The 20389-nt window shown below is 39.4% G+C and overlaps 1 protein-coding gene across 18 annotated transcripts in view; it reads left to right on the top strand.

Annotated features, from left to right (window-relative positions):
• The first annotated feature begins 2109 nt into the window (after nucleotides 1-2109).
• The window catches only part of BCAS3 (BCAS3 microtubule associated cell migration factor), a 480755-nt gene continuing 462475 nt past the window's right edge, over nucleotides 2110-20389 (top strand). For 4 of the 18 annotated variants that reach the window (XM_072940272.1, XM_031685215.2, XM_031685216.2 and 1 more), the window contains exons 1-4: nucleotides 2280-2353; nucleotides 3633-3720; nucleotides 6564-6618; nucleotides 11750-11825. In XM_072940272.1, the coding sequence (XP_072796373.1) occupies nucleotides 3650-3720; nucleotides 6564-6618; nucleotides 11750-11825 (202 nt within the window). In that variant the 5' untranslated portion in view covers nucleotides 2280-2353; nucleotides 3633-3649. Of the gene's footprint in view, nucleotides 2354-3632; nucleotides 3721-6563; nucleotides 6619-11749; nucleotides 11826-20389 lie in introns of all 18 variants that reach the window. The other 14 variants (XM_072940264.1, XM_072940265.1, XM_072940263.1 and 11 more) reach the window with 9 other exon arrangements.

Here is a 20389-nt window from a genome sequence, read left to right as displayed (position 1 = left end):
GATTGTTTGCAGGTGAGGTGAGAGGTTTGGGGTCCCTGAAGGGCGGTGGGGTTTGACTCTGATAAGGTGGGCTAAAACAAGCCAGCATGAGCATTATTTGGGGCTATTAGTTTGTTAGGGGAAACACACCCAGTAAGAATGTACTTTATCTGTTGAGGGATCACTGTCAGACATCTGAGAGCCCAGGAATCGGGGTTGTTGAACTTTGAAGGAAGTCAGCGGGCCCAATAAGAAACAGCTATTTAAACTGAAAAACCTTATGTGAATGCTGGTTATTCATTTGTAATTATAACCTATTGGTTTCCTCTGGATTTCCTTTTTGTTTGTTTCTAAGTGATAGTTAACATTTATTTATTTATTTGTTTATTTGTTTATTTACTTACTTTTACTGAAGTACAGTCAGTTTACAATGTTGTATCAATTTCTGGTATACAGCATAATGTTTCAGTCATACATATATATACATATATTCCTTTTCATATTGTTTTTCTTTATAGGTAACTATAAGATATTGATACAGTTCTGTGCTATATAGTAGGTCCTTGTTTTTTACCTATTTTACATGTAGTAGTTAGTATCTGCAAATCTCAAACTGTCAATCAATCCCTTCCCACCTCCTTTCCCCCCGGTAACCAGAAGTTTGTTTTCTATGTCTATGAGTCTGTTTCTGTTTTGTAGGTAAGTTAATTTGTGTCTTTTTTTTTTTTTTTTAGATTCCACACATAAGTGATGTCATACAGTGTTTTTCTTTCTCTCCCTGGCTTACTTCACTTAGAATGATGATCTCCAGGTCCATCCATGTTGCTGCAGGTGGATTTCCTCTTTATTCATGGGTCAGGGACAACATGAGAATAATAATTATTTAATTCAAATAAGTCTAATTTTAAAATATCTGTTGTTAAACCAAATATCTGTTGTTAGGTGTTAAGGAGGATTCAACAATGTGAAATTCTTAGTCTACTAATGCCAAGGAGGAGTTTAAATTTCTAGTGGGAGAGAATGAGACACGCATTAGGGAAACAACCAAAAAACATTTCAAAGACAACAAGGAAGTAAGCCACTGATAGCAATGAGAACAAAAGGAATTCAAGATATTGGAAAGATTCCTTTTTTAGTGGGTTTGATGAAGGAAGCAAATCTTAAAAGACTGATAGTGCTGGGAATTTGTGCTGTGGAAGAAGATGAATGTTCAAAATCTTTTAATTAGCCTGATAAATATCACTTTGGGTGTCCTTTTTATTGGAACTAATTGAGCATCAGGAGCAAATGAGTGGTTTCTTGGCTATATCTGTATCTATATCTATCTCTCCACCACCTGATTAACTGTATATTTCCGGTGAGGTAGTTTGTCTACATTCTCTTCTCCAATGTGCTAAACCTTACTAACCTACTTACTTATTAAATTTGATAATACTTATGAAGTGCTTAGTACTGGGCTGAGCGTTCACTCAATAAAACAATAAATATTATCATTCTTATGAGAAATGTAACTGATGGAATGAAACCAGCGAGATCTCCATGTTTTTTAGGGGAAGTAAGTGTAAACAGGTAAAGTAAAAGTCAGGCATGGTCTACACGCCTAAGTCAAACCGACAACATTACCAGCCGCACCCCTCATTCAGACCACCACCTTGGCTCCAGGGCTGCCCACCAGCGCAAGCCAGGTTAGGCTCCCGGAAGGTAAACACATCGAAAGGGGTGGGGCAGAAGGCGGGTTCGGGACGGGTGATTGGCCAACTAAAAGTGATTGGCAGCTGCCATGTCCACGTGCTTTGAGCTTCGAACCAGCTGTCGCGAGAATTCGATGTAAACAGACCGGTTCCCCTGCAGTCCGACTCCCAGCCTGAAAAGCCCGGGTGAGGTGCACAGGCTTCTGCAGCCCAATGCTTTTTGATGAGGCCACGAAGATGCTGTGTGCAAAGGAAAACCGACATGCTTGTAACTCCTCCCCACCTGCCTGCGTTCGCAACCGAACCTGACACTTCGGCTTCACCCGAACTTACATACTGTTTTGTTTTCCCTCGAGCCCCAGCGGATTGGATCATATCAGGAGGCGGGTCCGCCTCTTTTCCACTTGCTGGTTGGCCAAGCTGACCTCTAAGGGCGGTACCCGGCCTCGGCGAGTTTGCTTCTGGGATTGGCTAGAAAGGTAGTTCCGCTGAGGCGTGGTAGGAAGTGGTGACCGTCAATCACGAGGGGAGACTCCAAACAGTGAGCCTTGAGCTGGAGAGCAGCGTTTACCGGCGGGGCGGCCGGTGAGAGGGCTGGCGGTGCTGTGGCTTTGGGGAGGCTGTGCGAGGACGAGCGACTAGCACCGTGAGGGGAGAGGGCTTGGCTGGCAGGAATTCGACGAGTGAGAGCTGTCGGGGTCGGAGGGGGAGGGGAGACAGGGCCAGGGGCCAGAGGGCGGCCGGGGGCAGCGGTGGAGGTTAAGTGGGTAGCGCCGAGCTCCTGTCTTTCAGGAGAGTGGGGCCTTAGGGGCTGGCGAGGGCCGTCCTCAGGAGACAGGGCCCTTAAAGGACAGTTCTTGGGAGGCTGTGTTTTGGGAAATAAAGGGTGGAATGGAAATGAGAGGGCTGAGGGGCTGGGGGTGAAGGTACCCACTGAGGAAGGAGCACCTGGGCTAGTTGGGGCAAAGGGTGTTTAGGTTGTAGCAGATGGGACTTCATCAGTTTGCGAGTTTTCACATATCCCTGCTTAGAAGAGATGGTTTTAGGGGCTTTCAACATTAGTTCCAGCCTGTGGGCTTTCCTGAGCCCTTCCTGAGTTAAGAGATCTTTAGTATTGCTATCTAAAGTATAGTCCCTTTTGACCGTAGCCAAATGCATTCCATGCTTTTACAACCTCCTCCAGTGATTCAGACTCTTATTGAGCATTCAAGGATCAGGATTCAGCGAGGTCCCTGGAAAGGATAAGGGGCTTCTAACATCATGTATGTTTTTACTTACTTAGACTCTGGTGATTGGATTACAATAGCAAGGGGTTTAAATAAGATTTTAAAAATCTTGTTAAATTATGACTGTGCAGTTTTAAAAAAATATAAAGGACATATAGCATTATATTAGTTTCAGATTCCAACATAATGATTTGATATTTGTATATTTTGTGAAATGATCACCACAATAAGACTAGTTAACATCCATCACCATATGTAGTTAAAATGTTCAGTCTTATTCGTAGATTCCCTACAGCCTCAGTTGGAGAGTATTACTTCAGTGTTCGATTTGTCTTTAAAATATTATACCAGGTGTATTTTCATTATCCACAACATGAGATTTCAGTAAATTCTTTGATTTTTGGCTCACAGAGATAGCACATTTGTTTTTATAAAGTGATTCTCTGCTAAACTTTCCCTCCCTTTTGAGTTGATGTTAACAGTAGATCAAAGGGTCCTGCAGGAGTCTTAACCTGTTCTGTGGTTCTGAGGCTTGGTGCAAAAGAAAAAGTCTCAGTAATTTGAAAACTTTTAAATCTTTTTTTCCTCTTCCACCTTCTCCTCTTTAAGGTGTAATAGGAATTGCTAAGAAAGTTTCTTAAGTTTAAGGTATTTTTGACAAGGGGTTTCTAATGAGCAACCATTAGCTACCCACCAAAGATAATGATCTGTTTTTTTCTTTTTGTTCTGGAAACAGGTTTGGTGAATGAAACAATGGCTACAGATTCCCCCAGAAGACCCAGTCGCTGTACTGGTGGTGTTGTGGTTCGCCCCCAGGCTGTCACGTAAGCAAATTTTAGATAAGCCTAATAGATGCAGGAAAGATTGCTTAGAATGGTAACTAACCTTCAGGTTTCCTTTCTGAGCATTGCTTACTTTTGTAAAATCTATTTAATTTTGGCTCTACAGGATGATTAATATTGCCAAGGCCAAATAAAAGGAATAATTGGAGGATCAGTTGATGTATTTATCACATTTACAGAGTACATGAAAAGCACTATGCTAAATCCTAGAATACTGTTTTCTTCAAACTTCAGGTTTAACAATTGGTGGGTCATTAAATCAATTTAGTGGATCAGGACCATTATTAAGAAATAATGGAAAATAATAGAAAATACAGTTGAAAGTTAGTATTGTTTTGTGATGCCCTCATAAATATATTCATATATATATGTATGTTTACTAGATTGTGATATAAAATGTATCACTTGCTCTAGGTCCTAGTCAGAAAGTTTCAAAGTCAGTGTTATAAAGAATACATTTCAGGCCATCCACCCTCTCTCTCTCTCTCTCCCCCTTTCAGAGATGGCCTGCACTCTATGGAGCGTGTACCTACTTTTACTCTAATCTGAGCACCCAACCCCCATACCTTGTGGCCTTTCTCTTGCCTTTCAATGCATCTCTCTAAATAAATCTACCTTTACTCAAAAAAAAAAAAAAAGAATACATTTCAAAAAATTTTTTTTTAAAGGGAGGGACTGGGGATTGAACCTGCGCATGCTAAGCGCACCCTCTATCACTGAGCTATACCCTCACCCCCTCACTTCTATATATTAAGCATTCTTTGACAAAGCATATCTATACTTTCTAGGAGCTTATAATCTAACGTGTTTTAAGATGTGTGTGTTTGTAAGCACTATAATCAATAAAAAAGATGCCAGCCTAACAGCATGAGAATTTAGAGGGAGAATTTTAGTGGGAGTTTTTTAAGATTTTAGGTCAAAAAGATTTCATGAAGAAGCTAACATTTGTAGTGTGCTTTAAAGGCTGAAACGAAATTGGGCAGTTAAAATCAGGAGCACATTTTTGGCAAAGGGAATAGAGTGAGTGGATGTGGGAAAGACAAGCAGTTTTCATAAATGAAATCTAGGAGAGTTGACCTATTTAAAGGAGGTTGGGGTGGACAATTCAGACCCTTGAAGACCTGGCTAAGGAGATGAAACTTGTTTTCTACCTTTTCAAATGTTTATGATAGAATTGTAGCATTTTGGATGCTTTCCCTTGGGCAGTTTAGCATGTTACATAAAGACTGCCTTCTCAGACTAACAAAAGTATATGTATAATGTGATATTTTGCCATTGTGCTGCATTTCCCAGGGCTATATTTCTTTGCTAACTGTGATCCATGGCAACAGGAAAAGCATGTTATTAGCTATGAGTTAGGCCCTAATTCAGTCTTCATTTTACACATGAGGGAACCAAAGCAGAGAGAAATAAGTTGTCCTTGGTAATAGTCAAGAAGGGAAATGTGGACCAGACCCAGGCAATTTGTCTCCAAGTCTGTGTCCTTGTGTAGTAGTCAGAGCTGCCTCACCATGTGGTATTTGACATATATTGCTTTTTGTTATGCAGTACATAATGTTAGTGGGGTTTTTTTAAGATATCCCCCCCATTTTAGTGTTTTTTAAGTTCTTCACTTAATTATTATTATTATTATTAATTATTCAATATTCTTTCAAGAAATAATGCTGATAATGCTTGAGCCATCCACTCTGCCTAAGTACTGGCTTATAGATTCTGGAGATATAAGGGAAATATGAAAGATGGATTCCTTTCTGTAAGTTTACATTCTAGTGGGGGACATTGTGAATAAGTAATTTCAGGCTCTAATCAGTGCCCAGTGTGCTATGAGAGTGACACTGGGGACTATGACTTAAGGCCATCAGGGCAGGGCTCTCTGAGGAGGTAAGACAAGCTAGAGATCTGGAAGGGAGGGAACAGTTTGGGAAGGAATCCAGACAGAGAGAAAGCTGGTGTAAAGGTCTTGATTCAAAGAGGAGCTTGGTGTATTCTAGGAATTGAAGTTGCGTATGACCGAAGCATAGTTAGTTAGGAGAGTGGCAGAAAAATGAAGTTGGAGAGGTAGACCTAATCAAAAAATTTTTAAAGCTTAATCATTTTTTTAGATACCTAAGGGATATTGCTTTTAAAAAATTTTTTTTTTAATATATAGGGTTTAGGACAATTCACCTTATTTTCTTCAAATGTAATTTTTCACATCTCCCTGAGATGAGCTTGATTTGGTATTTTTTCCTCCACTTGCTGACGTCCGTGTATCTCCCATTTAAAATATCTTCATTTCCTTAATAGTTCTTCACTTTTATGCATTCTAATATTTTCCCTTGTCTTCTGTGTGCCAAAGTTCTGTGAGGATTTCTTAACTCCTTCTAATGTCTGTGTCTGCAGCAAAATACAGGTTCTTTTTGCTATATACAGGTAAGGGACTAGGTTCATTACCAGTTTAAGGAGAAGGTTACTAAATACTGAGTCATCAGCAACAGTTTTTCTTGCTCTAACTAGGGCATTCTTCTGCTCTGACTCAAGAGGAAGGTCCTGCTTTAGCCAAGTCTTCTGTCATCATTCTTTCAAATACGATTTCATATTAAAATAAGAGCGTGTGACTTTTAAGAAGAGAGGGTGTTTTACAAAATTTAAATCTCATTTGCATTTAATAACATATGAAGAAATTAAGAAAGCAGGTTAGCAGAATTATTAGGTGATGAGAGATTTTTTCTTTCTTTTTTTTTTGTAAATATTCTGAATAACTTTATTAGGGCTTGTAGAAAGAGCTTTTCCATGTTTCATAGGAAGCTGTCGTAATCAGTTTTATCCCTTTCACCCTTTTTCAGGGAGCAGTCTTACATGGAAAGCGTTGTGACTTTTCTGCAGGATGTTGTGCCTCAGGTAAGTGTCTGTGTGGTTTCAGAAATAGTAGGTTTTACTCTTGGTCAGGAAAGCTCTGAAGGGCTGTTTCCTAAACTTGACATGAGTACCATCCACTTCGGAAAGACTTGATGTTTTTGCATGCCCAGCATGCAAAACGTGCCCAGCAGGAGAAACTGTACTTGCCGTCATTATGAGATGTGCCTTGGTTTTATGCTGACAGAGGCACAAATATTATTCCTCAGGACTTGCTTTACTGAGAGGAATCAAGGTGAGGTGTTACTGAGAGATGGGACATGGGACTCTCTTTTTGGGTTCTGTTTCCAAAATTTTTCTCTTGTCCTGGTTAAATGTTACCTGTCAGACGTGAAAAAAGCAACATAATTAGATATTGTATTAACTAAATACCATCCCAAGTACAAATCTGCACCATTTCATCTTGAGCAGGAATTTTTATGCCAAGTAGCACTTGCCTTGTTCACTCGAGGAGAGGAAGCCCTTTACTGTTCTGTCTATATAAATGTAAGAATGAAGAATGAGAGCAGCCCTCTTGGGAGCATCTCTAGTGCCCTGTCGCCCAGACTTAAATTATCAGAGATTATCACTTGGCACACTTGTTAAAAATATTAATTTCCAGGCTTCTCTCCCAAAGCATTTGACTCCGTGGAATGGAGGTGGCATTGCATCTCTAGTAAAAATCTCAGGTGATTCTTTTGATGCAGTAGTGTTGGGAGGCCCTGTTTAGCGGAACTACTGAAGGGAAAGGTTTCTGTGTGTTCTCTTGTGGTGATGTCAGCGTTCTGACTGCCATGGCATCTATAAACTGCACTGTTCATAAAGGACATTCATAGGTCCAGTGTCCCAGCTTTATGAGAAAGTCCTAGAAAAGTCTACAAAGTCTAGATTTCAGTTGTATTAAACAAATTGTATTCGTCAAATAGGACAAAGTATCAAGGCATGCTGTTATTCCTAGATTATGTTCAGTCAACTTTAATGAAAACAGAGCACGGTGACAAAGTGTGGGGGGCATGTAAGGAAAAATACATGATTGCTTGCTTTGAGGAGCTGAGTAAAGAAGGGAAGTCAAGTTGCTTGAAACAGTCAGAGATAATAGCAACATATCAGTAAGTGTTACACATGGGAGTACTGACTAAATATTTAGTTGCTAAGGGAATGCATAGCAAGAAAAGAGTGAAAGAGTCACGTTCCAAAGGACATTGGAAGTAGCATTAATTGAAATGAATGGAAAGGCTGGGTATTTGATGTTGGAGGACACTGCCTCGCTGGGTATGGCAGACAGCAGAGTTGTAGCACCTTGTACCCTGTACAGCCCAGGCTTGGACGGCAATCTGGGGCTGAGATCCAACTTACTCTTCTACAAACTGCATCTTCCTCTCAAACCCTGAGCCCTGACACGAGGCTGGTTCCAAGGAAGGGGCATTTCACAATTTTGGTAATTTGTCTGCCTCTAGATTGACCCTTTATCAAATTTTTACAAAGGCACTTTTTGTGCTAGTGGAAACCCTGTGTCACATGCAGTTTTTGCTGGCTGGAGGAGAGAGGCTGCAGTCAGAAGCTTTGAGGGAATAGTGGAGAGATGGCCAGAGAAACAAGAATACTAGATGGAGTAATAGATGGAAAACAGGGGGCTGCTAAAACTGTTAAAATGCTGGAAGGTAGACGTTTAAGGTCGTTTTTATGAGGATTATACATTAGAAAGGGGATAATCTGTACAACTGACTATGAAGATTTGGATCAGAGTTAAGTGAATGTGGAAGTGAAGCTGTAGTCACGAATCTAAGAATTAGAATGTTCATTTAAGAAATTTATGTTATGCATGTCATTATTGTCATTACTGTGGAAAGAAAGCCAATACTCAGGCAGTAGATGTTTTACTGAGTACCCACTATGAGCCAGGCACTGTGTTAGGCTGGGAGGGTACTCGGACCTCTTTTTTTTTTTTTTTTTTAATTGAAGTACAGTCAATTCTCAGTTCCTATTCTTAAGGCTTCGTGATCTAGGGTAGCAGTCAGCAGACTTTGCTGTAAAGGGCCAGATAAATTTTGCAGTTCATACAGTCTCTGTCACAGCTACTCAGCATTGCTTTTTTTTTTTTTTTTTTTTTTACGTAAAGGAAAAGGTGGGACTGTGTTAAAATAAAACTTAATATTTAAGAGCACAGGTGGTGGGCCACATTTGGTGACCCATGTTCTCTTTTTTCCCCACATTTAATCCAGAATCCTCCATTGGCACTTCTAGTCAGCCATTTGGAAAATGGTATTTTTTTTGCTGATAGTATGTTCCAACTCCTGCCTTATTCTGGAAATCATTGAATTCATGAGGCCTGGAAATTATTCTCTGGGTCTCCACAAAGGGAGAAAATGTGCTGTTTTAGACTGGTATCAGCTTCTTGAGCTGCCACAAATAGAGTGAATTCCCACTGTGTTTAACAGATGTCATTGATGGCTTGTGGAATCCCTAAGCTGTGCCCTTAGATATAACAACTCTGCTTATGAAAATTTATTTAAAAGAAATGTCATCAAAGAAAAAGGTTAAAGCTTAGAATTTTTCATTTCAGTGAGAAATTTTGACATTTTTCAGTGTAAAAAAACTGTAGCCAGCCCAGATATCAGTAGCAGTCAAGCAAATTATGATACGTAGTCCCTATAGAATAATTTGCTGGAATTAAAAATTATACTTTTGACAATAGCACACAATGGAGGTTCTTTTTCTCTATGGTGAAAAAATGAAACAGTGTATCTACAGCGATCGTTACTGGTTTTTAAAATTCGACAGTAAGTTTGTGCTTATGTGTATATGTGTTAGAAACAAAATAAGGAATAAGAGGAGAGATAAACAAATCCTGTGCTCAATAATGGGGTGAAAGCTTTAACTCTGAACACGAGAGCTAGAGCAGTCAGATCTTGGTTGAAGAAGAGGGCTTACAATCAGTGCTGGGGGGAAAAACAAACTTTTGCGTGGCAGTACACTAATTTCCATTAAGATAGCCAATGAAAGTGGAGTGGGCACCAGTGAAGTCTGTGCTTCACTGACAGCTACGTATCTAAACATGAGCGAAGAGTATTATAAAAAGCTGAGCGGCAAAATGACGTGTCACGTGCTTTTGTGCCAGCCTGCAGGAAGGCACACAAGAAGCAACACTCAGATGTTTCCATCAGCTTAACAGAATATTCTCAAACGCTTAGTAAAGAGCACTATGTCTGCTAAGAAGAAAGGAAAACTTGAAGACATAGCAAAAGTATGCAAGCCGCGTTGTGAAAGTCTCGTTTCCCCCTGAAGGGGGAAGAAAAGAAGTTTAAGAATCCCGGTACACTGAAAGGCCCCTATAACCTCGTCTTTTGCTGCATATCAGCCAGAAATCAAAGGAGAGCATCTTGCAAATGTTGCAGAGGAATTGGGAGAATGTTGACGGACACAGGTGATAAACAGCTTTATAATAAATCTGCTGGATGGGAGATTCGGAAATGTATTATTGCTTTACCAGATTAAGGGAGAGTCTGATATAGCGGTCCTAAATGCAACATGGTGTCCTGGATTGGGGTCCAGGGGCGGAGAAAGGGCATCAGTGGAAAGACTGGTGAAATCCAAAGTCTGGGGCTTAGCTGATAGAAATGCCCCAGTGTTGGTTTCGCAGTTTTGACAAATGTACCATGGTAACATAAGATTTGGTTAGATTAGTTAACATTAGGGGAAACTGGCTGAGGGGTATATGAGAACTCCTTGTCCTGTGTTTAATAATCTAGTTATTCCCAAATAAAAAGTTTATTTTTAAAAAGAAGAGTTTTCAAGGATGAAAAGAGCAGGACCAAAGAAGAATGTGAGGATGAGGTAGTAGGAGGTAAAGTTGATGAATTAGGTTCTAGTGTAGGTTTTCCTTTTCTCCAAAGGAATTAACTGCCCTATACACACCTCGAGTTTTTTTTTTTTAAAGATGATTGAAATCATAAGGATGTATAAGATAACTTTTCTTTTTGTATAATAAACCTACTATTAAAGTAACCCCGTCTTTTAGTAATATTTTCAATTGCCATTAACCTTGTGTTGCACAAGAAAAGGGCTGTAAACTGACATGGAAATATAAAGCAGGTCACATAGAACACATGTTATTTATGGAATGGTGGTTTTTGTATGCTTTTTTTTTTCAACCTTTTTTTTTTTTTAATGGGGATAGGATTAGGTTTATTTATTTATTTTAAGCGGAGGTACTGGGGATTGAACCCAGGACCTCATGCTTGCTAAACGTGCCCTCTGCCACTGAGCTACACCCTCCCCCTACAACAAACAGTTTTTTAAGACAAGTATGTTACTTGCAGTAGTTTTAGCCAGCCATCCTGAGCCACTCAAACACATAGGTTCCTTCAGCAAATCCTTCATCAGCTTTTGCTACAGCTTATAGTAAAGAATTGTCCTGTGAACTGACTATCACCGTATAACTGAAAGTGTTGCAGCTCTTTTGTTGACATTCTGAGTACTTGTAAGTATATACAATCTAGAAATTCTAGAAAATTTTAAATAAAAACATTTGCTTTGTAGCGAGATGGCTCCCTTTGAATACTGATAGGTACCGTTGATATGTTTCCTATGACTTCGTGGCAGTTTATGCTTATCTTAGTGACCCTTGCAGGCTTGCAAGGTTGTGTCTAGAGGCTGGATAAGAGACTGAAAAAGTAATACTTTTTTTTCCCCACCTCTCAACTCTGGCTTGTGTCTTCCACCTGAAACTGGTGGTTAGCAGAATAATACTCTTGAAAATTCTAGCTAGAGTGTAATTGCCTGATCAGAAATACCTGGGAGCTAAATATGTGTGGTAGTTTGGTTTACTTCTTAAGCTTCGTTTGTTGACCAGTATAGGAGGTAATTTAGTCTTTTGAGTGTCTTTGAATTACTATGATGCTGTAAACTGTGATCATTGTGTTTGGATTAGGTGAAAAACCCTTTTTTGACCAAGATTATCAAGACTCCTGGATTACTTTCTTTGGGAGTGAAAATATTACAAAATGTGCTAGTTCTCAAGATGTAGGATTGGTGAGGTTGGAGGGGGATAGGGTTGGCGTTATTTAAATTACTCTTTGTTTTGAACATCAGTAAAATTTGAGCTATTTTCATTCAAACATTTCTGTTTACTATGCAGGCTTACAGTGGAACTCCTCTAACAGAAGAAAAGGAGAAGATAGTCTGGGTCAGATTTGAAAATGCAGATTTAAATGGTATGGTTTTAATTTTTCAAATTTAAACATTTGAATTAAATGGTTGTTTGAGGTTGACCTGATTCCAAAAAGAAAACTCTTACATTAGTCAGATTACTTTCTCTTACAGTGACTTCTTAGTTTTCAAAATGAGTTTATTTTTAATTGAAAAAGTAACATATTCAACTACAGAAACTTCATTAGAACTAATACTGTATTGGACAAGTCTTAGAGTCACTGTAGCATATCGTGCCTAGCCTTAAACTTCAAGTCCAAGTGAGATAACAATTTCTTAGAAAAGGTTTTATTAATTCAGGTTTGGACGTTTGTATAGGATGTATAACTGCAAAACAATCACCAGTGTTGAACTTTTTAGATTTTAAAATTATTTTTCTGAATTTACGCCAGTCCAAGGCCTGCTGGCTCTCGCATACCTTCCATTTATCTCATTGTTCCTTCCTGCTGCCTCTTGCAAGGGGACTGCTCCTTGTCTGTTTCCCAGGCTGCCATGTCAGTTGCCTTCTGGCTTAGTTTGGGAGGCGCTGGTGGGAAATTGAAAGGGAAGATGGGAGAAAAGGAAGAGTATTATGCTCTCTTCCTTTCTCTGTCCGCAGCTGCATTTCCTTTGTGGTCCTAACTTCCCCTGGGCAGCTCCAGTTTGTGCCAGGTGACCGCAGCACCCTGCCCTTCTCCCTGTCTCCCTAGCCCAGGGGTAGTAATGGCTTCCTGCCATTTGCTAATCCAATAGGTTGCCTCACGTTTCCTGTTTTGGCTTCTTAGCTATTTTGTCATATGTGTGACCAGTTGTCTGTATTAAATTCCCAATTATGAATACACTGAGTGGTTTTCGTTGCCTAGTTGGGCCTTGACTGATACCATCCTCTTCAGTCTTTTTCTCCTCCAAGACTTTTAAAATATGATACCATGTTTCCTTTAAAAGCTACTGTTCAGGATGAGAGAGTGTAAGTATCACTTCTGCAAACTGGTTTCTTTTGAATTTTTGATTCTCTGTCAGCTGGTTCGTTCAAAGGACAACTTGTTGGGCCTTCTTTGTGGAGAGTAAAATGTTCACTTGTGGTGATTATTTATGGTACATAAACCTTTCCGGCACTATTTCTCTTTGAAAGCTTATTTAAAATTTTCTTTTTACAACTGTTCACATTTCTTTGTTTACTAGCATTATTCTTCTGCCTTTCCTTACTTCCTTTTCCTTCTTTATAAGCATGTAAGTGTTCGTCACCTTTTGTTTTCTATCAGGTTCCTCCTGAATTCAGACTCTTTTCCTCCTGGAAATATATCTGATTTGTGGATGTCAGAAGATATTAGAGGAGTTTCTCGATTTAATAACAAAGAAAATGTGGTCGTGGTCTTGAAAATATTTAGCCGGATAGTAGCAAAACTTGCTGTACAACATATGCATAATGCTAAAAATGATTAATTTTTAAAAGTTTCATGTTGGCAGTAAAAAATGATTTAAAACCATACAATTAGCTTTTAAAAATGTCATCAAAACAATCTTTAGGCAAGGTTTTTGTGTTTTTGTTTTAAACAGCAAATAAGCATTGCTGGGATAATGTTCTATGAAGTTTTTGCTTTCTTGCAGTAGGATGCATCTGGGAATGTAGATGGATGTTGCTTACTTGGTACTATGTATTCCACTGAATTTATCATGGTTGTTCCTAACTTAGTATTTCATATCCCAGTTGACTTATTAAACTTTCAAATTTATATGTCTTCCTCTTAAATACTTAGCACACTCACATGTCCTTTGGTCTCTCCATATCATATTGATTTTGTATGAAATTTTGTTTTGTGTTTTTATGGCTATGCTTTTTATTATCTTTGGTCCAAGGAGAGAGAGGGAGAGAGAGAGAGAGTGTGTGTGTGTGTGTGTACTTTTGTGTGTTTTAAGGCAGTAGTAAATACTACCAAAAAATTTGATCCCCCTTACCTTCCTGGTCTCTTACAGCATTTTTAAAATTTATGTTTTTTTCTTCAAGAATGTTTGTTTATGGCAAACCTTCTGAGATACTTACAATTGAAGGAAAATTTGGCTTTGGGAAAGAAAAAGTAGGGTCCACAGGCTGCAAGTCCATCCTCTCCCTGAAGAAGACTAACAAGGACTAACTTCTCCATCGCACTGGGGATTCCGGATCAGCCAGCCTGCCCTTCCCTGGCTGTGCCTGCTGCATCTGGGATGCATTGCCTTGTTCGTTGCCTTTTGTCTTTAATGGTACCCTAAGGGGGATCATGGAGGGGACTCTCCTGACTGCAGGTATGCTAGTCTAGCAGCCTGTTTCTCTGTAGAGCAGTTGTGGATACCCCGGGATTGTATTAGGTACTGAGGCTTCTCTTTGCCAGACTTGGAGTTTTTCTGGCAAAACAATGTAGAAGTCTTTTAGCTGTTGATAGATTCAAGTTATTTTTACAATATTAATGAAACTGTATTAGCTGTTAATAGAACTTGCAGTGTTTGAACTGAACTCTGCCCTGGTGACTGCTTTCTGTTTTTTCCAGCAGGCCTGGGAGCTCTGCCTTTCTGCTTAAGGTGCCAGTTGGCCCCCTTACCTCCAGGCTGCAGCTCATTTGATTATGGGCTTATCATGGTTGGGGGTGGAGTGGGTAATAATGGACGAGAGATACTTCTGAGGACCCTAGGTTAGTGGGGTTCTTCAGTCCTGGACCCTTGTAGGTCTCTCCATTCCTTTTCAACGTACTAACTTCGCTTTGGTGTCAGGTAGAGACTGCTACTTTTGGAGCTCATTAGAAGGTGGGATTAAGGCCCTGTGTATCATGATCATTGTTCTGTTTCTGCTTTCAGGCAGTCTGCTTTATACCTAAGATTGTTTTTCTTGAGGCATTGTATTGGAAAAAGGTGTAATAAGTAGCCAGAGTAGTTTAATATCCTGACTTTCTTGTGTGTGTGTCAGATTCCCTAAATGTGAGCACATAGTTTGAGTCCCCAGACACATCAGGTTAACCAGCTGGTTTGCTGTCAGCACTCTTTGGAAATTCTTACCAACCTCTAGCCCATCCTGACTTGGTCAGTTCTAATGTCAATGTCTAGTACTACATACTTAGGTATCAATTTTTTGTATTGAACAGGATTTTCTTTTTTCAGTTGCAAGTGATTGTCATAAGGGAATCTTAAAGTTTTAATTGTGGTAAAATGCACTTAGCATAAAATTTGCCATCTTAACCATTTTTAAGTGTACAGTTGGGCAGTGCTAATAAGTACATTCACATTGTCATGCAGCCAGTCTCCAGAACTCTTAGGAAACTGAAACTTTGTCCCCATTAAGTAACAACTGTATGTCCTCTCCTTCCCACCAGCTTCTGGCAGCCACCACTCTACTTTTATGTCTCCATGACTTTGAGGTACTTAAGATACCTCATACGTGGTATCATACAGTATTTGTCTTTATATGACTGTCTTATCTCACTTAGTGTAATGTCCTCAAGTTCTGTTCATATTGTAGCATGTGTCAGAATTTCCTCCCTTTTTAAGGCTGTATGATGTTCCCTTGTATGTACCGACCACAGTTTGTTTATCTCTTCATCGATGGTCATTTGGGTTGCTTCCACCTTTTGGCTCTACGAATGATGCTGCTCTTAACACGTATGTACAGATACCTCTTTGAGTCCCTGCTTTCGGTTCTTTTTGGGTAGTACCCATAAATGGAATTGTTGGCTCATATGGTAATTGTGTTTTTAATTTTTTGGGGAACCGCCATATGGTTTTCCATAGGAGAGTTTTTTCTTTTTTAAACCTACTCAGGTCTGGGAAAGATGGAGGGCTTGATACCTCTAGCCTTTCCCTTCTCGTCACTACTTCTCTCTGAGTGCTTGCTTCTCTTCTTTGGCTCTGTTGAGGTTGGAGTAGTGATTGCTCATGGCTCTCTGTTCATACCATTATGATCAAAGAGGAGAAAGTGTTCATGGGGTGATCCAGAGTGCTCAGTCTGGATTACTGTCCAGTTATTGGAAGAGTTGCAGTGGCCCAGGATGTAGTTCTGGAACTTGCTCAGCTGGGCATGTGCCTGTCCCTGTGCTTGATGGGGGGGTCAGGTCAGTTACCAGAAAAGGGGGAAGCATAGAGTAGGATGTGTGTGAGGTGTGCAGAGATAATAGCTACTGTGGACCCCTGTTGCTCTGCTGTGCCTGGGTCCCCATTTCAGCTGCCTTCTAGACACCTTCACTTAGATGTCCCACAAATGCCTCAAATCTTAATCCTTTTCCACATAATTCTGTCCCCTCAAAAGCTGTGCTTCAACCCCACTTGCCTCTCAGGTCATTAAAGGCACAGAACTTTTCATGTCTTACGATCTTTGCACAAGGGGCTGTCTGACTGAAATGTCCTTTTTTGCCTTAATCTTTGTTTACCTATTAGCATCTCCTAAAAATGACTTTCCAGTTTTTAGACTGGGTATTGGCAGTCTGTTGCTGCTATCAGTATGCATGGGGAATACAGAAGAAGCTGGTTTGGGAGAAAAGACTTAATTTCACTTTATACTTGGATTTTTGAGGTGAGCAGAAAAACCAGTATTCTCTTCTCCCCCTCCCAAATGCAGACATTTCTTCTAAGGAAGGAGAGTGTACTGTGTGCAGTACTGTGGGAGGTTCACAGATAGGTGAAGATGGACAAATGTTCGAAGGGTGAATCAAAGGAGAACATTGCAGTTACCTAAGGCCACAAAGGAACGCTGGATGTGTCTATAGGAGAAACTGTAAAGTCCCCATTTAGGGGTGAAATAAGAAAAAAGAAACCAGTAAGGAAGACCAAGGGCAGTTTATGGATAGAATTGCCAGTGGTGGTGTGACAGAAGGTATAAAGTCAAAGAATAAGGATTACTTAAAGCTACAACAGCTCTGAAGAATAAGCTAAAACGTTTACAAAATTGTATTCAAAAGTAATCAAGACTGCTGTACCACCATCCAGAGAAAGAAAAACAGTACAAGTGACTAAGCAGAATCTAAAATAAGAGATTTTCTCCATGTAATGACCTCGGAGTTTTATATGTGGCATTTGAGCCCTCCTAGAAGTGACAGCATGTGATCAAGGTGGTAGCTGTAGGAGGAAGGTGACTGGATTGAGTATCAAGAGTCCTGAGATCTCTCTTCAGCTTGGAGTAAATTAAACCCAACTCGTCAGTAAAAAGATGGAACTGGCTCCTCTCTGCATACGACACAGAGTTGCTCGGTGTCAGATTAGGTGATGGACACCCAAAGCACATGGGAGATTGTAAAAGAGCATTTAAATGTTAGCTGTAAAGAGAATTAATTATGCTTGAGAAAAATAAATATATGCTTCTGAATTTTGCTGGATATAGAATCATTTGCTATTTTATGCTAGTGATGAATTCCTGTCACAGGAAAATCAGCATTAAAAATACTGATTATAAGCTGTGTTCAGATTCTGATCTTTATATTTGAGCAACAGGAACTCACTAATGTAGACGATGGAGGTGAGGAGGTCTGTCACTACTTGTATTTTAAAAAGAGTACGCTGACTGTAGTATGGAGTTTGGTGGGCAGTGGTGAGGGCAGGAAGCCATTTATGCCTTTGGAGTAGACGCTGTAGAAAAGAGTGGTGGTGATGTAAGAAGATTGGTCACAGATTTATTGCTAGAGGGAAGAAAGAAGGCGGTTCCTGATTTTGCTCTCTGGTGAGAGAATCATGTTGTTCACCAAAATAGGGAGCCCTGGAAGTTCAGGCCTGGGGAGATGATCTTGATCTTTGGTGAAATCTGATCTGTTGAGACATCCAAAAACCCATGTAAGGGGAAGTCACTAGCAGATACTAACTGAAGCGGTGGTTGGAATGAGATCACTTGGGGAGGGTATGCTGTGAGAAGAAAAGGGAGTTTAGGAATTAGCTTTAAGCAACTCTAATATTTAAAGAGTAGCTAGAAAAGGATGAGCCAGCAGAGGAAATGGTCAGGGAGAAACTAGAGAGCGAGGAGGAAAACTAGGAGACGGTTTTGTCTGGAAAATCAAGGGGAAATATTTTAAGGAGAAAGCATTGGTTATAGCTATTGAATAGTCTTAATAAGATGTGCTTGGAAAACGTGTATTAGATTCAACAACTTGGATGTTATTGGTGACCATAGCAAAAGTCACTTGGGAGGAGTGTTGGGGCAGAAACCATTCTGAAATGGATCTGGGGTGAATGAGAGATTAAAAAAATAGATGACATTTATAAACAAGTCAGTCAATGACTTTAGCTTCTAGAAGGAGAGGAAATGCTGAAGTCAAAGGGAGAAGGATATTATTGCTTTGATTTATGATTTAAAAAAACTTGTGTAAATACATCAAGGTAAGTAACACAAATGTATGAATCAGTGAATGAATTTTTACGAATCCAACACTCAAGTAACCATCTCTAGGGTAAGAAATAGAACATTGCTGTCTAATTACCTAGTGGTTTGGAATTTCATGTAAATAGAAAAATTCAGTGTGTAGGCTTTTTTATTTGTGTTCTTTTTCTCTTTATATCTGTGAGGTTCATCCATATTATGATGTTTGGTCGTAGTTCATTTTATTTCTGTGTTGAGTAATCTTCCATCGTATACCACTTCCATCATATACCACTGTGCTTGTCCGCTCCTGGTGATGGACATTTGAATTGATTTCAGCTTTTGGATCAAATAATGCTGCTATGAATTTTCTAGTGTGTGTCTCTTGATATATATTTACGCCTCTAATGAGTATATACTGAGTGTGGAACTACTTGGTCAAAGGGCACTGTATCTTAATGTTGAGTATCTATTGTTCAGACTTCTCCACAGTGGTTCCAGCAGCCTCTTCTCTCCACATCCTGTCAACACGTGGTTTTGTTATTGTGGTTTTAATTAGCACTTCCTTGATTACAATGAGGTTGAGTCACTTTTCATGTTCACTGATAATTGCTTTATTTGAATATCCTCTTTCTGAAGTGATTTCATGTCTCTTGCCTTGTTTTTCTAATGACGTAACCTTTTCATACTGATTTTTGATTGTTACGTGTACTAGATGAATTCTTGCGGGGCTATGATTGTCTCCCACTTTGTGGCTTGGCTTTTCACCCTTCTGGTAAGGGTGGCTCATGATTAACCGAAGTTCTTCATTTTAGTGTAATAAATAATACAATAGAGTTTGCCAATCTTTTATGCTAAGTGTTTTTTTTTGTGTGTCCTCTTATGAAGTTTTCCCCTGTACCGTGATCATAAACATTTCTACATTGTTCTCTAGTGTTTTATTAATTTTACCTTTGGCATTTGTCACTTGGTACTGATTTATTTGAAAAAATTTTGAAAGATAAGAGACACTTCATCATCTTTAAATGCTCACTGGAAATATCCAGTAGCGTGGAAGGAATTGAAAGTGGAAAGAAATGATAAGAAAAAAACTCCTGAGAGGGTTCGGGGTGGGGGTGGGGGTGGGGCAGATGAGATCCAGAGCAGAACGGAGGGATTTACATTAGACAGAAGGAAAAGACAACTGTTTGTAATACAGTGGAATGAGAAGAGGGTGGTACAGATGCACACAGGTCGTTGGCAACAGGAAGTTTCTAGTTTCCCTGTGAGTATGAGACACATTATCTGCTGAGTAGGGAGAGATCGGGTAGAGTCAGGGCTTGGAGAAAGTTTAAGAAAGTCTTTGAAGAAATTGTAGAGTAAGTTCCAAAAACAGAGTAAATGTGTTGTGCAGTTCTGAGGGTCCAGTTGAGATTTGTGGATATTAAGTTATAGTGGTACCAATTGTGTCTCACGGTGTGCTTTTTCTGTAGTAGGACTTGGTAGCTGTGGAATGTACTAGGATAGTGGGTAGTTGGGTTCACCTAGATTGAAGTTTTGCTAGTTTGACATCGTGCAAAGATCCCACCAGAAAAGAATAAGCGAACGTAGATTATTGACAGAAGTTACTGAGCTGATTGAGTGAAGACCGTAAGCTGGGAGGAGAGTAAATGTAAGAGGGACCTGAAGAACTGGGAGAAGGCCTGGTTATTGAAGGTCCTAATGAAGTCAGAGAATGAATCATAATGCAGATAGTGAGCAAACTTGCTGGAAGGTAAGGTTGTGATCTGAGCGTAGAAGGGTTGATTAACGATTTTTGAAGTGTGACAGTTTTGTGCGGTAATAATACTGATACAATACTGATTATGAAACAGGTGCATTATTATTCACTGATGTGAATTAGAAACATACATATAATTCTTTTGTAGTGGGTCGTTTGCCCAGTGTGTTCAGATGTATCAGGATTCAATTCCTGTTTGTGAAGAAACATAAGTTTTCTCCCATTGCTAAATTTATACATGATAGAAATTCTAGATGATTATACTTCACATTTATATTTAATGAATTTTGGTAAAATACTTCATTTTCATTTATCATTTACAGATGGTTTTGTTCCTGATGCTAATATTCCCTTGTTCTCTAGTGAGAGTTTGATTTTTAAAACCTTGCTTGTGCTGATAATTGTAGGTACTGTTTTAAAAAAAATCCCCAAAACTACTAGTTTTGTAATTTCAGCTTCCCATTCACTTTCTTTTAAATGTCTTCCAATACTTCTGTATTTTTAATTGAAAAACAATTGTTACATCAGTA

The sequence above is a fragment of the Vicugna pacos genome, chromosome 16 (genome assembly GCF_048564905.1).
Source record: "Vicugna pacos chromosome 16, VicPac4, whole genome shotgun sequence".
Classification (NCBI taxonomy): domain Eukaryota; kingdom Metazoa; phylum Chordata; class Mammalia; order Artiodactyla; family Camelidae; genus Vicugna; species Vicugna pacos.
Note: the sequence above shows the minus strand (reverse complement) of the source record. Positions and strands in the feature narration are given on the sequence as shown.